The following is a 13,740-nucleotide window of genomic DNA, read 5'->3' as shown; positions in this document are numbered from 1 at the left end:
AGAAATGACAATAATTTCCTAAAAACATTGTATTTTATTCAAAGTCAACACCGGCCCTTGAAACTTAACCACCCTTTATTTGCAAATTTTGTGACAAATTTTACAATACATACGGCGAGAACAAATTCGCAGAAAAAAGTTCCGTTATTTTTTCTTTTATTCGAATGCATTGTCTACTCATAAATTATACTCAGTTTAGTGAAAATTTTAGTTTGTTAACATTGGAGTGGGGACTTAAGGAAAATCGCATTGTAGTGATTGCATTACATAAGTGTGGTAAAAGTGCAAGTGAGATTTAAGGATTTCGAGAATGTTTGTTTACTGCACAATCAATCGTTTTTCCCGAAAAACTGAAGTGATAGACAGAAAAAGAAGTGGTCGTCCTCGCGTGGTTCGAACCAGTGCAATCATAAAAGCCGTTCGAGAAAGAATTCGCAGAAATCCCTTTAAAAAACTGAAAATCAATGTATCGACCAGATCCATATCAAGACTAATTAGAGAAGATATCCACATTAAAGTCGCGCAACTGGTCATCTTTTGATAATGCGCTTGAAGAAAACTAGACTGGACAGATGCAAGCAGCTTCTTCGGTAGCACGCGGTCAACGGTTATGAAAATATTTTTTTACAGATGAGAAAATTTTCACTGCTGAAAAAGTGTTCAATAAGCAAAATGACAAAACATATGCTAAAACTTCTTAAGACGCAAAAAATGTTGTTCCAAGAGTTGAGCGTGGTCACGTAATAGAAGTGTCTTGTAAAGATGTTACATCTCTTCATTTCTGCGAAAAAGGAATTAAGTGTACCAGTAGGATGTGTTAGAAGGCATGGTGAAACAGTTGAGCAGTACTCTCTTCTATGGAGAGCGTGGAAGAACCAAGATTCCACTCCAGCCGATAAGACAAAAACCACCCACCAGTTGCTAAAAATTAATATTCCTGGGTTCATAGCCTACAGCTTGGGGATAGAATTGGAGAACATAGCCTGTCGAAGCCCTCATAGAAATTTGGAGAATCGCAAACAATCTTTGGTTCTAGCAGCCACGTCAATATCCATGGAAACCGTGCGTGCTGCAATAGCTGAATGGCTTATCGTTTGAGAGCTTGTGTAAAAGCAAATGATGACCATTTCAAATGAAAATTAAAATTTTTTGTTCAATATTTACATGATTAAATAAAACTATCTTCATTAAAAAAAAGTATTATAATTTCATATCTATAACAGAACTTATAGCGGGTATAAGTATATTTGCATTTTATACTCACAGAAATATTTTAACTACAAATATAAAAACACGTTTGTGACTGTATATTTTAGGAATTGGAGTAAAGTTTAGAATAAAATGTCGTATGTACAATGTGCCAAACTATAATTAAGTCCCTGAATATTCGCGAACAAGTATATATCTTAAATTTTTATTGTCGGCAATGGTTGTCAAAAGCGTGAGAAATGAAGAAGCAGTTTCGAAAGACACCAACTTTTGTAGTCTATACGCCGTGTAATGGTAGATTTTTTAAAATATCGATATTTTTGATAGAACGATATATTTCAGTGCAGAACTACACCTATGTTTTGATCATAAATTTAAATGCGTTTTTAGTGGGCCGATCTAAGTGAAATTTATTTGATTGTTATATAATATATTGAAGTAGTTTATGGGCCAGTTTTATAATCTATATTTAAACGAAGGGAACTTTTAAACATAAGTTACCCCTGCAGGATTGTTGATTTAAAAATATTTAAGCTCTAAGGCAGTATTAAATTTCTGTCTTAATTGTCCATTTTAGTCTGCATAGTATTGTTATGGAAAATATTGACGAAAATAAAAGGAAGCCTCGACGTACACGTGGCACACCTGCTTATCAATACAGAAATAAATTTGCTTTTGCGTGGATTGCTTTGGGATCTGTTCTATTTGCCGCTTGGGCGTAAGCAACCACAATTTGCATTTTCTGGAATATTCTTTAATTTGTATACGTTTATTGTAGTTGCACTCCTGTCTTCCAAAAAGCTAACAAGAGTCTTTGTGACGTATTATCACATCCTACCGAAGAAGAGATTGATAGGCGTTATTTGTTTAGTTTGCCAAAGCCACTGCCGAGTAGAGAGATACAAAAACGCATTGATGAAGGAAAAGAGATAAGTTCTCAAAGATAAATATTGTGCAAGCAAACAATAACCCTAATGGACCGAGAAACACGTAAAACAAATTTAAAAAAACTTCGGTTGTCGGGTATTACGCATATCGGAGAATGCGGAAACGGTAGTTTACGGTAATAGATACAATTAAAACAAAATTTCTAAAGTTCTTGTGTAAACAGGGAATATAAAATAAAAATGTCTCTGACATTCACTTCACAAATATATATCATAATTTTTTTTTAAGGAAAACTCGGTCGGTCAACGCGACTATATCAAAATATTTCAAAGACCCTATAATTGAATCTTATTATGAAAGAAATAACGAAGTAATAAACGGTGATGATGTCTATTCAGCTTGCTCAAGTTCCACTAATTCAAACCCTACTGATAATTGCGTTGAGAAGTCGAAAATCGATTCTATCAGTAATTTAAACATTATACAGCCACATAACATTGGTACATACGAAGAGAAGGATTTAGAAGCATTTGTTCATAAGAAAAACAGAAAGCGAACTAGCCTAACAGATTTTGTTCTCAACGAGGGGGAAAACACAAAAAAGTATTTAAAGAAAAGAATTTCTGATAAAAACATTGAAGACGAATTCGAAACCCCAGTGAAGGAAGCTAAGAAAGCAAGTAAATTGCGACGGCCAAGGAAAACATCCAGGCAGTCAAAATTGCCTATTAAAAATCTCCAACCGGACATTAAAAGTTCGCTTCTGCGAAGTGAAAACCTTTTCTCAAACATTACTTCACAGCAGTGTAGAATTGAAAACTTCAGTGCTGATGAAATACAACTTGCATTAGCATTATCTAAATCCCAAATAGAAACTAGTGGCGTTGTCTGTTTAAATCCAGAAGAGGACGTAGTTGATCAGCACGGTAAAAAAAAGGACGATAATTCGATAGGAAATATTCAAAATATATTACAGCAATATGGATTCCGAGCTGTTTCTACAGAAGGTAATTAGATAAATTGATATGTTTTGGAGAAACAAATATCTTTCGCAGAATTCATTTAATAATAATCATAAACACATTAGCCTATGGCACTAAACTTTAAATTTCATATGCATTCTTCAAAATTCGATTAAAGGCATTACATTTCTGCTCTTTTAATTATTTTTTCATGTGAGTTCCTCATTCGAGTCTTAGACGTATGAAAGTTGTGATTTGGTGTTTGGAAAGGGAAGTTGGGACTAGGGATTTTTTACAATCCGGGGTAATAAAGGTGTACGGGTGATTAAAATGAGCTGGAGGTTGATAGTTTAAGGCTGTCATTCGAGGTAAATGTGAGAAAGTGATGGAAGAGTTGGAATATATATTTTAGGCTGCTGCATCAGCTTTTATATTTCCAGAAATGCCTATATGGCTAGGTATCCATAGAAATTTTATTTTGTTAGAATATTTTATTAACTTACCCCTGATTTGACACACTATCTGATTGACAAGCGTTTGCCCTTTTTATTTGTTGCATACTCTGACGCTTGGAGGATAGCCAATACCTCGGCAGAAAAAATGGAGCTATTAGGAGTAACCCAACCATTGGATATTAGGCTTCCGTCATTCTCTACCACAGCAAAAGCTGTATTATGGTCAGTACTTGAACCATCGATGAAAATCGTTACCCAACCCTTTAAGGACTGCGAATGAAATATTTCCATAAAACGTATAAAAACTACCGCTTTTGTGTTAAGTTTACGTAGAGCATGAAGGTCGACATTTATGGATGCAGGAAGGAGTTTCTAAGGACACTGACTACTAATTTTCGCGCAAGTTGCCGGTAAAGAAATACCGAGTTTGGTGCAGTTTTAGATCAACGACGGATGACCGACCAAATTTTGAGATCAGACTGATTATGCCGAGAGGCGGTTTTAAATGTGTTGAAAAGAAGTTTATTTGTCGTGATTGAAAATTTGGCTATAAGTTTATGAGTGGTTATTTGACATCTTTCAGTGATAGATGGAAGACCAGCTTCAGTTAAACCACACTTGATAGGAGACGTTGAGAAGGCGTTAAGGATACGCCTGACCGCGGAATGAAGAAGGTTTAGATGCTGTTTGGCACACCAGCCGTAAATGGGGGACGGAAATCGATTTTAGATAATACGAGGGATCGAGTAATGGTGATAAGTGTGTTTTGATGTATACGAAGCAGTGGGGTTTAAACGTAGTTATCATCACTATCGGTTTTAAGCTACGCTGCGCCTGTCTGGTTGCCTGGAACTAGTGATATACAGTGGATAAAGCTACAGACTTGCGAAAATACTGCTATTTGGACAACGGCGGGATGCCTTCTGATGGTCCCTCTACAACACCAACATAATGTGGCACAGATGCTTCCTGTAAAGGAGCACAACAAACTGCTCAGCAAACAGTTTCTACTAGGTTGTTACCGCAGGTTTCACCCATGTAGACACCTGCTTGAACCAGAGGCGCCTCCCATGCACGTCAGGAGGCACCTCTTCCACTACTCCGACTAGAGTCCGAACAAAACAAATCGACAACTACTGGACCGACCAGTGTTTAGACAGACAATTAACGACATTCATCGGGAGACAATCACCACCTTCTTAAGATGGTGAGCTCCAGATGAAGAGCTCGAGCTATCCCGAGGGACCCGCATAACCTTGACACAATTGCGTTCTGGATATTGAAGCTGATTAAACTCCTACCTATCCAGAATAGACTCGACATACCAAATATATGCCCAGCATGTGAAGGCACCCCGCATGACACTAATCACTTTTTCACATGCCCATCAAACCCGCTCATCTAAAACCCCTCTCCCTCTGAACCCAACCTCTCAAAACAGCAAATTTCCTGGGCCTAGATGAGCTAGACGAAGGCGACCGGTAATCTACATTGTACTGACATGTACATATGTTAGTATGCTGATACAACAACAATAACAACAATGCTCATGAAATTAGTTCGTTTGTAAATAAGTTATTGTTCAACTTCTTCGATCTTATTTTTATAGATAATAATTTGCAAATCAGATATGCATCATGTACCCTTATCTTTAGAGTTGTTGTAACAGCATAAACATTCCCCATACATGGACGGGGAATGCTGCTGGAGTGACAGTCCTTGGCCGGATATAAATCCGGGACATTTCGGTAACGTAGAACTGACTGTCATGGGAACGCTTATCCTTAGAGTCTTTTGAACTAGTGTCCAATGTCAATATTAATCTAAACACTCGCTCTTATAACTTGAAAAATGCTAATTTTGACTCTTTCAACTCCCGAATTTCTGAAGTTGATTGGAAGTCAATCAAATACTAAAAATGTCTCGGAAAGTTTTGATGGGTTTTTGCATAAGTTGTTTGACATATTTAGCTGGAATCTCTATACTTCCGGGTAAAATACATAAACTGCCCTGGTATACTGCGAAGTTAAAAAAGTAAAAAAAAAAGTGTTCTATATAAATTGTCCGTAGTCTATTGTGTAATTATTTTAATTAATTCTTAAATGCCTGTGTTCTTTAGACAGCAAGAAATTGCTGTTTCATTTTAAATTAAATTAAATAAATTGCTTACTCTCCTTCGGCGTTACCCAGATTTTGCCCATGCGAATTATTGTCGGTTTCTAAATAAAAATAAGTTCGGCTTTAAAATATTTTCGTTAAATGGCGAACTGAAGCCGTTTTTAAGAGATCTAGAAAATATATTTTTCGGAAGACATAAAAGAGTTGAATCACCATTGGAACAAGTTAACCGCAAAAAATACACGTTGAAAAATAAAGTTTAAAAATCAATTTTTCCCCAAAAATGGCTTTCAATGTGAATAAGACAGACCAACCTATCCTCAACCTCATACGAGAACAACATAATTCGACATTGGTTACAATGTGTATACATACCTACATAGTTCAGGAATAGTATAAACTCGTAATTACTGCAAATCTTTAGTCTTGTTTCATAAACTACTCAGCAAAATATTTCTGTGATGTTTCAATCTAAATTTTAAAGTTATTAAAAAAGGTCTGCGTACTTTGAAAATACAGGGTGTTTTGTTACCGACTTCAAAGGTTTTAAGGTCGAAGCGGGCATAATTTTTCTGCCGAGTGCCCCATGGTGAAAAACTTTCAGATGCATGTCCAATATCAGATGTCACATGGGTGTTGCCAACGGTTTGTTTACGAAAAAACTGAGATTGTGTTGGTGATGTACGAAAAAAAAACAACACAGTCTCCGCTCATGTTGCTTTGTTGCCGTCTGAACAACCACTGATTGCACGAGTCTGTGAATACGTGTGAAATGAGCGGGCAGAATTCTGCTGCCGAGTCACATGTCGTAGCACCCGAAGTTTCTGACACAATTTTGTTTTTCTTCATAGCGAATGGACAAATCTGGTAATCTATCATCCTTGCCGTGAGATTATATTCTGTGGTTAATTTTATGACGAACAAGACCTTAAAGTTATGGTCCAACTTTGCTCCCTCTTTTTAAGTGTATATAGAAACCAAAACAATTTTGAACGTTATAATTCGAGAATTTTCTGAAATTTCTTATGATATGCTTTAAATTCGATATTTAGATCATTGCCTTATGCATACATTAAAATGCGTTTCCACACCAACTTAAATTTAGTTCTTCAAATTAAAGGAGAAGCTAATTTTTGTCCTTTTACAGATTATAAGAGTTTAAAGTCTGTGTTTGTTCCTGGTGCGAATCGGCGAACTAAAACTAAGTGGGCCAACAAGTTCACCGCGTTAACGTTGCGTGACCCCGAATTTCAAACGAAAAAAGTAATGTCCAAAATAGATTCTTTAATAGCCCAGCAATTAGATTTTAAACGCATAGATGTATCCGAAAACTTGTCTGCAACATATTCATTACTGAGTGGTGAGCTACAGAAATTGAATGCCACCAAAGCCATGATCAATGGACTTGAGGCTAACGAAAAAATAAATTCTGAGGAGTTTTACGTAAAAAATCTTTTTGAAGACGCTCGCGTACAAGCTGGTTATTTGTTGAAAAACTGGAACTCGATACAGGGCCGTGATTTGTCGCCTCAAAGAGATCATGAAAGCCAAATTAAGAATACTGAAAAGCAAATGAATCTAATATATATGAAGTTGGAAAACCACTTTGTTTTGAAAGAAATCAAAGGATCAAAATCAAATCAATATGAAAACGGAATATTCGTGGAAAATTGTACTATAAACGACAGTAAAAAAATGATAATTGATTCTAGTTGTAATGCTACCTTGATTACACCACAAACATTTACTAATTTAGAACAATTAGTCAGCCTTGACCAAGATAGCTATAAAAACTATATAAAAAATTCAACATCAATTAAAGAAGAAAGCTCGGTAACCGTGGAAGCACCTGCGACTGAGTCCTATATCTGGAAAGATCTGCTCAATAAAAGTTCACCGCGGGTGGATAACCTTAACTCAACTACTTGCAGTACATCGCAAAGTGTCCCAAGAAATTGTCCACGAACGCACATCAGAAATCGTGCGCTGTCTCCAAATATATTTGCCAGCTCTGAAGATGAGTCAGCAGAAACTATTAATATAATAACCACCACAGATAATCATCAAAAAGCGCCTAATACAAACAATGAAGGTAAGATTTATTTTTTAAAAACTATTTAATTCGTTTTTCACGAGTTATCTGAACTGAAGGGTATAAATCGTGGGCTATTGTTTAGGAGAAAAAGGAAATATGAAAATATACTTGTTTTTAATTTATAGTCTGTGAGACGAATATTGGTGACAGAGTAACACTGATTTTAATTTTGTGATCTAAGGTTAAAAGTATATATATATATATATACCTATATATTGATATTTATTGAATAAACTGCGGCCGCCGTAGCCGAATGGGTTAGTTCGTGATTGCCATTCGGAATTCACAGAGAGAACGTTGGTTCGAATCTCGGTGAAACACCAAAATTAAGAAAAACATTTTTCTAATAGCGGTCGCCCCTCGGCAGGCAATGGCAAACCTCCGAGTGTATTTCATAAAAAATATTTGCCGTTCGGAGTCGGCTCGAAACTGTAGGTCCCTCCATTTGTGTGACAACATCAAGGCGCACACCACAAATAGGAGGAGGTGCTCGGCCAAGCACCCAAAAATGGTGTACGCGCCAATTATATATATATAATATACTAATTCCTTTTTATACTTTTTTTAAATTTATTTTATTTAATTTAGTTTCATCTGATATGACGACATCGTATGATGCAATCGTTTCCAAAAGTGTTAAATCACCAAGAGTTACGTCAGAGATAATTGATTTGACTCAAGTAGTATCTTCAGAGCAACCAATTATGACTTCTGATATACAGTCAAAAGTTTTCCAAGATATTAAAACAACAGGAAATGAAACACTTATTAATAATTTCCAAGTATTTGAAAGGTCGAATATGATCGAAAGAAGTGTTGACCCATATGAACTCAAAACACATTCAATGATGGAAATAAATTTACCAAAATCATCTGCGAATCGAAAAAATATGGAACAATTTGTTGACGGGACCAATACGCGCACTAAGAAATTTACTCTATCCCCAGATGATTCAAAACAACTTAAATCATCTTCATGGAATGGCAGGAAAACTGCTTCATTCACATGTATTGCAGAGAACATAAGTAAATCGTTAAGTGCTGGTACCGAATCCAGTAACGATAACATTCATAATGAGGAAAATTATTGTTGTGAAGATAGCATTGTTTTGTCAGATGATGAAATTAATTACTCCATTTGGAAAGCAGATATGAGTAGAAACACGGGGAAGTTAATAAGTGATGATAAGGAATTCGAAGCAATGAGTGGTACAAAAGACTCTAAAAATTCGTATGAATATTCTATACTAGATTTAGTGGAATGCGGTAATTTTATGAAGAATAATACAAATAAAATAAGTGGGTCCAATACAAATTCACTTACATCAGAAGATTTTGAACATTTGCCCTGTAATTTACCATATGCATCCAGAAAAACTGACCCATCTAATGAACTACTTGAGTTTGGCATTTTAGATAATAAATCTGAGCAGTTTACCCAAAATCCGGAGATTCTCATAACTCCCAAAAAAGAGTCAAAATTAAACGGTAGTTTAACACCAACTCCAACTACACCAGTTGGGTTGGATAAATTGCTAACAAGAGATATACGTTTCAACAAGACGGAACAAAGAAGTCCTACTCAAATTTATTCACACACACCGTCATTTAATTCGTGCGATTCTTCCTCAGATGAATATGTAATAGCAAATCGAGTATATAAGACTCGTATTGTCACGGGTCAAAAACCAGACTTTGTGCATCAAACTGAAGCGGAAATACTGAAGCAACTTTATGGATTTGGTATAAAACCATTAAAACGAAAACAAGCTGTAAAGATGTTAGAGTATATTTACAACTCAACACATCCTTTGTTACTTCCACAAACCAATGATTTCAGCACAGATTCCAAAGTTGAAGATGGCCCAAAGCCTGCAATCGACGAAGTTCCTGACTCAAATATATTTGAACCTTCGCGGTGTATTGTTCCATCGTACAATAAATTGCAATTAAAGGATTGCCTGGGTAATGATATGCTGCGATTTACTAACGAATTGCAAATCGATTTTGAATATGAGGACTACGTGTTTCAGACAAACATAACTAAGAGAGTAAGTAATTAAATAGATAGTACAGAAAGAGAAATAAGCCTATTTAATATATCCGCTCTAAAATCAAGGTTTATTTTAATATTCTCAAGGAGACTAACCGCGCATAAAAAATATTGCCTCTTTAGGGTCCAAAGGTGACAGGCGTTCCTAACCATCCTTTATTGAAAATTATATAATAAGTAGTGGCTCATTACATAAGTAAAAAAGACGTTCATATAAATGTATAGTAGAGTGACAACCGTATCGTTTAACTATAGAATATTTTTAAGTGAATTTCTAAACAGTTTCAAAATTTCAAATTGTTGTGGGCGACCAATTACCATAATAGACGAATTCGAAGGTAACTAGTCCCTCCAGTGAGACATTTTGCAAATTTCCCAAGTCTTCGAAGAAATAATGCCAATATATTTCGCACGGCTTCTTTGAAGTGCAGGACATTCACAGATGAGGTGTTCTACCAAATCAATTTCTTCTTCATCTCCACAACTCCTGCAGAAGTCGTTGTGAGGTACACCCATTCTATTGGCTAAGGTGCCAATAGTGCAGTGACCAGTTATAACACCTGTGAGGACGCTGGCAGATGATTTGTTGAAGCAGACATTTTGTCCTTTTTAAGATTCAGTTTTAGTCAAAGCGCAGTTAGTACTCAGAGGCGAACTTCTATTGATTTCCACGATTACGCTCAAATGTATAGCTCCAGCGGTTGGTTTAAACTGGTTGCGATTGGATATCTGTCTTTTTGACGATGAGGTAGCCGTTTTCCTTGCTAAAGCTGTAGCTTTTGAAGTTCAAGGTCTCAAGTCGACGGCAGTCTCCATTTCCGAAGGCTTTGCCCGAACTGAGGCAATCAACTTCGAAGACTGTTCCGGCTTACGCAAGGGAGGTGCAGTCTGGCTCGTATTTTTCGAACTGGCTTGTTTGCCAACCTCGCGTTCAACTACCGTCGAGATCAAAGCATGCGGCTTCTCGAATTTTCGGACGTGTTGTATGCGTGTTTCTTCCTCAGCGCTGTATCCCGTGTAGAAAGAGAATTTGGGTCACGTTTGTTCAGCTTCTCAAGAAACCTGTCTGAGGTTTTGTACCACGATTTCCTCTTTTGTTTCCGGGTTCTGTCCGCAGGCCTCTTCGATGGAGTGTCATCCGATTTGGTCTTTGGATCAGCGGGAGGCTTTGTAATCTGGTCCTTGGACACTGCGGATACCCTAGAGATATCCCCTTCGTCCGTGGTATAGGCTGCGGTGCCGACTCCTAATTTTTGCCTGCCTTAGGACAGGTTCTTTTACCCCAGTAGCTTGCAGATTGTCCAGACCTGTGGTAACCATCTTAACAACCGTGGCTTCAGTAGTATGACCATCGCGCGTGCCTGAGTCCTGCACACGAATGACTGGATATCCGAAGATTTTAGAATCTCCTTTAGCCGGATACTAAGGACTTTTGGACATTAAACAGAGGGGAAGATAGGTTGCATTTTATAACTACTGCCAGGTGTAGATGGGAGCCGCACATTATAAGTCAGACGGACGTTGATGATCTAGCGAGAAATTGCTCAGCAAGTGGGGCAAGGCTTCCGGTTTCAAAACACGGATGGCTACACAGGCTATCCTCTCCAACAGGGGTGACTTTTAATACCTTTATAATATTTTATTACAAACACAAAGACTAATTTTAATATAATGTTAAAATTAATACTTTTATAATATTTTATTGCAGACATCTAGACCGCTGTTGCCGCTACATATCGCCTGGTATAACCTTGTGTCCTCCAGTACCATATTGCATGAAATGATTTTGATGTATATACCTATTGATTTGCATGAAGTTTATGCCTTCTTTAAGCATCTTGGCTACCGTTTCGAACCCAAGGTTTGGCTTAGGATAACTTTTGAAGTAATCTAATATACCTATATATTTTCTACAGGACATGAAGGTATTCCTCGACAGGCGTTGTATAATTTTCCGTTACGATATGGCACATCCAGGCCGTCAGAGTGAACGTCACATCCGAAAAAATAAAAATAAAACTAAACATTGTAGCATGTGATTAGAAAATAAAAATTTTGTTACACTATAAGTAATTTCCATTTTATTACTTTGGAATATTCCGGAAAACTTTTATCTTTAACTTTCCAATTCTTTCAAACGTCTTAAAAAATAGTGTACTTCATACACAGCCTGTATAATAGAAGCGTGACCAGCAAATTCAAACTTAGAGTTCCGATAAAAAAAAAAATTAGGCTGCCATGTTAAATAAGTGTATCCTTTTCACAATATGCGTTATGCAATTTATTAGTTTTGTCAGAATTTAGAAAGCGTACATGGTTTTTACAAACAGGGCTCAGCGTATTTCCAGCTGGCTGGGCAGAGGCACCTTCCCGTAATCCTTAGTTTGTTCGCAGTGGTCGTCATCAGTACAGGTCATTCTCATCCGAGACTTTGTGTTCGTTTTCATTGGGAGGGATTTTTACGTGGCGGGCCCCAAACCCAGCGCTCAACTATGTAGATATCCTGGATTGCTTTCCCTTCTCACATTAGCTCGCTCTCAAATGGGTCGAGGATACTAGAATGAAGTCCGGAATTTGTGAGCTGCTTGACTCATATTCAGAAGAATTGTCTTGGTCACTCCAAAGTGAATGGTGATTAGGTATTTTCCACTCTTGAGTGGACATATGGAGACATCCTCCACCATCGGATTGCAAAAGTATTAATCTGATGTCAACTTTCACCTCGGATCTCTCGACTTTGGACCAATGCTTACACTCTATAGCACAAGGTCACCAAGATAGTGCATCAGGCTTATCACGATGTTCCCCTTTAGAACAGTCAATCTCGAATTCGTAATTTTTGAACCTTCGATCCACCGTGCAATTTGTCCTTCTGAAGGCTTGAACTCAATGCTGCATATTCTAATCTTAACTAGAATCGCAGGTACAGTTATTTGTGGAAATGTTTTCCGCACTAATAGTTCCCATCTGGCAGTAATTCATTTCTGGCTGTTCGGGAACGCTAGTACAGGCGCAGCAAAAGGAACTCTTCGACTTGCTGGAACGCTTCCTCTTGCTCCTTATGCTACTCAAAAGCGGAGTGAGATTTGTGGATACTTGCAACATTTGCAAATCCAGCAAAAAAAATTCCTAGAAAGCTTCACATACGTGCACTCTTCGACTTGCTGGAACGCTTCCTCTTGCTCCTTATGCTACTCAAAAGCGGAGTGAGATTTGTGGATACTTGCAACATTTGCAAATCCAGCAAAAAAAAATTCCTAGAAAGCTTCACATACGTGCACATTTCATGGTTGTGGCCAATCCATGGCTACCTTCATTTTTTCCTCATCTGTCTTGACGTCTTCGGTGGTTACCTTATGTCTAAGATACGCAACTTCAGTCTTAAACAATGCATACTGCGTCAGATTCGATCATAATCCCGCAGAAGCAATGCGCTTCCTCCAAATTTTTCAAATGATCCCAAGACTTTTACCAATAATGACTATGTCATTCAGATTGACTAAACACGTTATCCAGTGGAGTCGCCCCAGCAGATGCTCCATCAGGCACTTAAAGGTTGCTGGAGCATTGCATAATCCGAATGGCATCACAGAAAACTGGTACAATCCATCTTCTTCGCTGATCCTAAATTTTCACCTGCCAGTAACCACTTTTTAAACCAAGCGTGGAAAACCATTTCGCACCGGATAAAGTGCCGATAGTGTCATTTACTCGTGGTCCTGTTCTTTTGAACAATCGGTGAGCTTCACGCATATCGTATGTACTTACATATTTGCATATGTAGATTCATAACGAATTGTCGGCCAAGTAAGGACGCATTTAAATTTGTGCTGGACAAAATTAAGGATAAATTTCATTGCCGTCAGTCATCATCCAAAACGCCAATGCTAAAATTGTTTTGTGTGCTAAGATTTTTTGCTCATGGCCGTTACAACAAACTGTGGGGAATGAACTTCAATT

At 37.3% G+C, this 13,740-nt stretch overlaps 2 protein-coding genes across 2 annotated transcripts; both read left to right on the top strand.

Moving 5' to 3' along the window:
- Positions 1 to 1,555: 1,555 nt before the first annotated feature.
- On the top strand, positions 1,556 to 2,298 carry LOC128859830 (uncharacterized). The gene is made up of 2 exons (XM_054096923.1): positions 1,556 to 1,927; positions 1,988 to 2,298. The coding sequence occupies exons 1-2, from the start codon at positions 1,803 to 1,805 to the stop codon at positions 2,154 to 2,156; spliced, it is 294 nt and encodes a 97-aa protein (XP_053952898.1). The 5' UTR covers positions 1,556 to 1,802; the 3' UTR covers positions 2,157 to 2,298.
- LOC128859827 (structure-specific endonuclease subunit SLX4) lies at positions 2,184 to 11,853 on the top strand. Its single transcript, XM_054096920.1, has 6 exons — positions 2,184 to 2,272; positions 2,386 to 3,104; positions 6,780 to 7,724; positions 8,316 to 9,778; positions 11,489 to 11,641; positions 11,697 to 11,853. The coding sequence occupies exons 1-6, from the start codon at positions 2,184 to 2,186 to the stop codon at positions 11,817 to 11,819; spliced, it is 3,492 nt and encodes a 1,163-aa protein (XP_053952895.1). The 3' UTR covers positions 11,820 to 11,853.
- Positions 11,854 to 13,740: the final 1,887 nt, after the last annotated feature.

The sequence above is a fragment of the Anastrepha ludens genome, chromosome 4 (assembly GCF_028408465.1).
Source record: "Anastrepha ludens isolate Willacy chromosome 4, idAnaLude1.1, whole genome shotgun sequence".
NCBI classification, from domain to species: domain Eukaryota; kingdom Metazoa; phylum Arthropoda; class Insecta; order Diptera; family Tephritidae; genus Anastrepha; species Anastrepha ludens.
The sequence above is the reverse complement of the archived record's forward strand: the minus strand, read 5'-3'. Positions and strand labels throughout refer to the sequence as shown.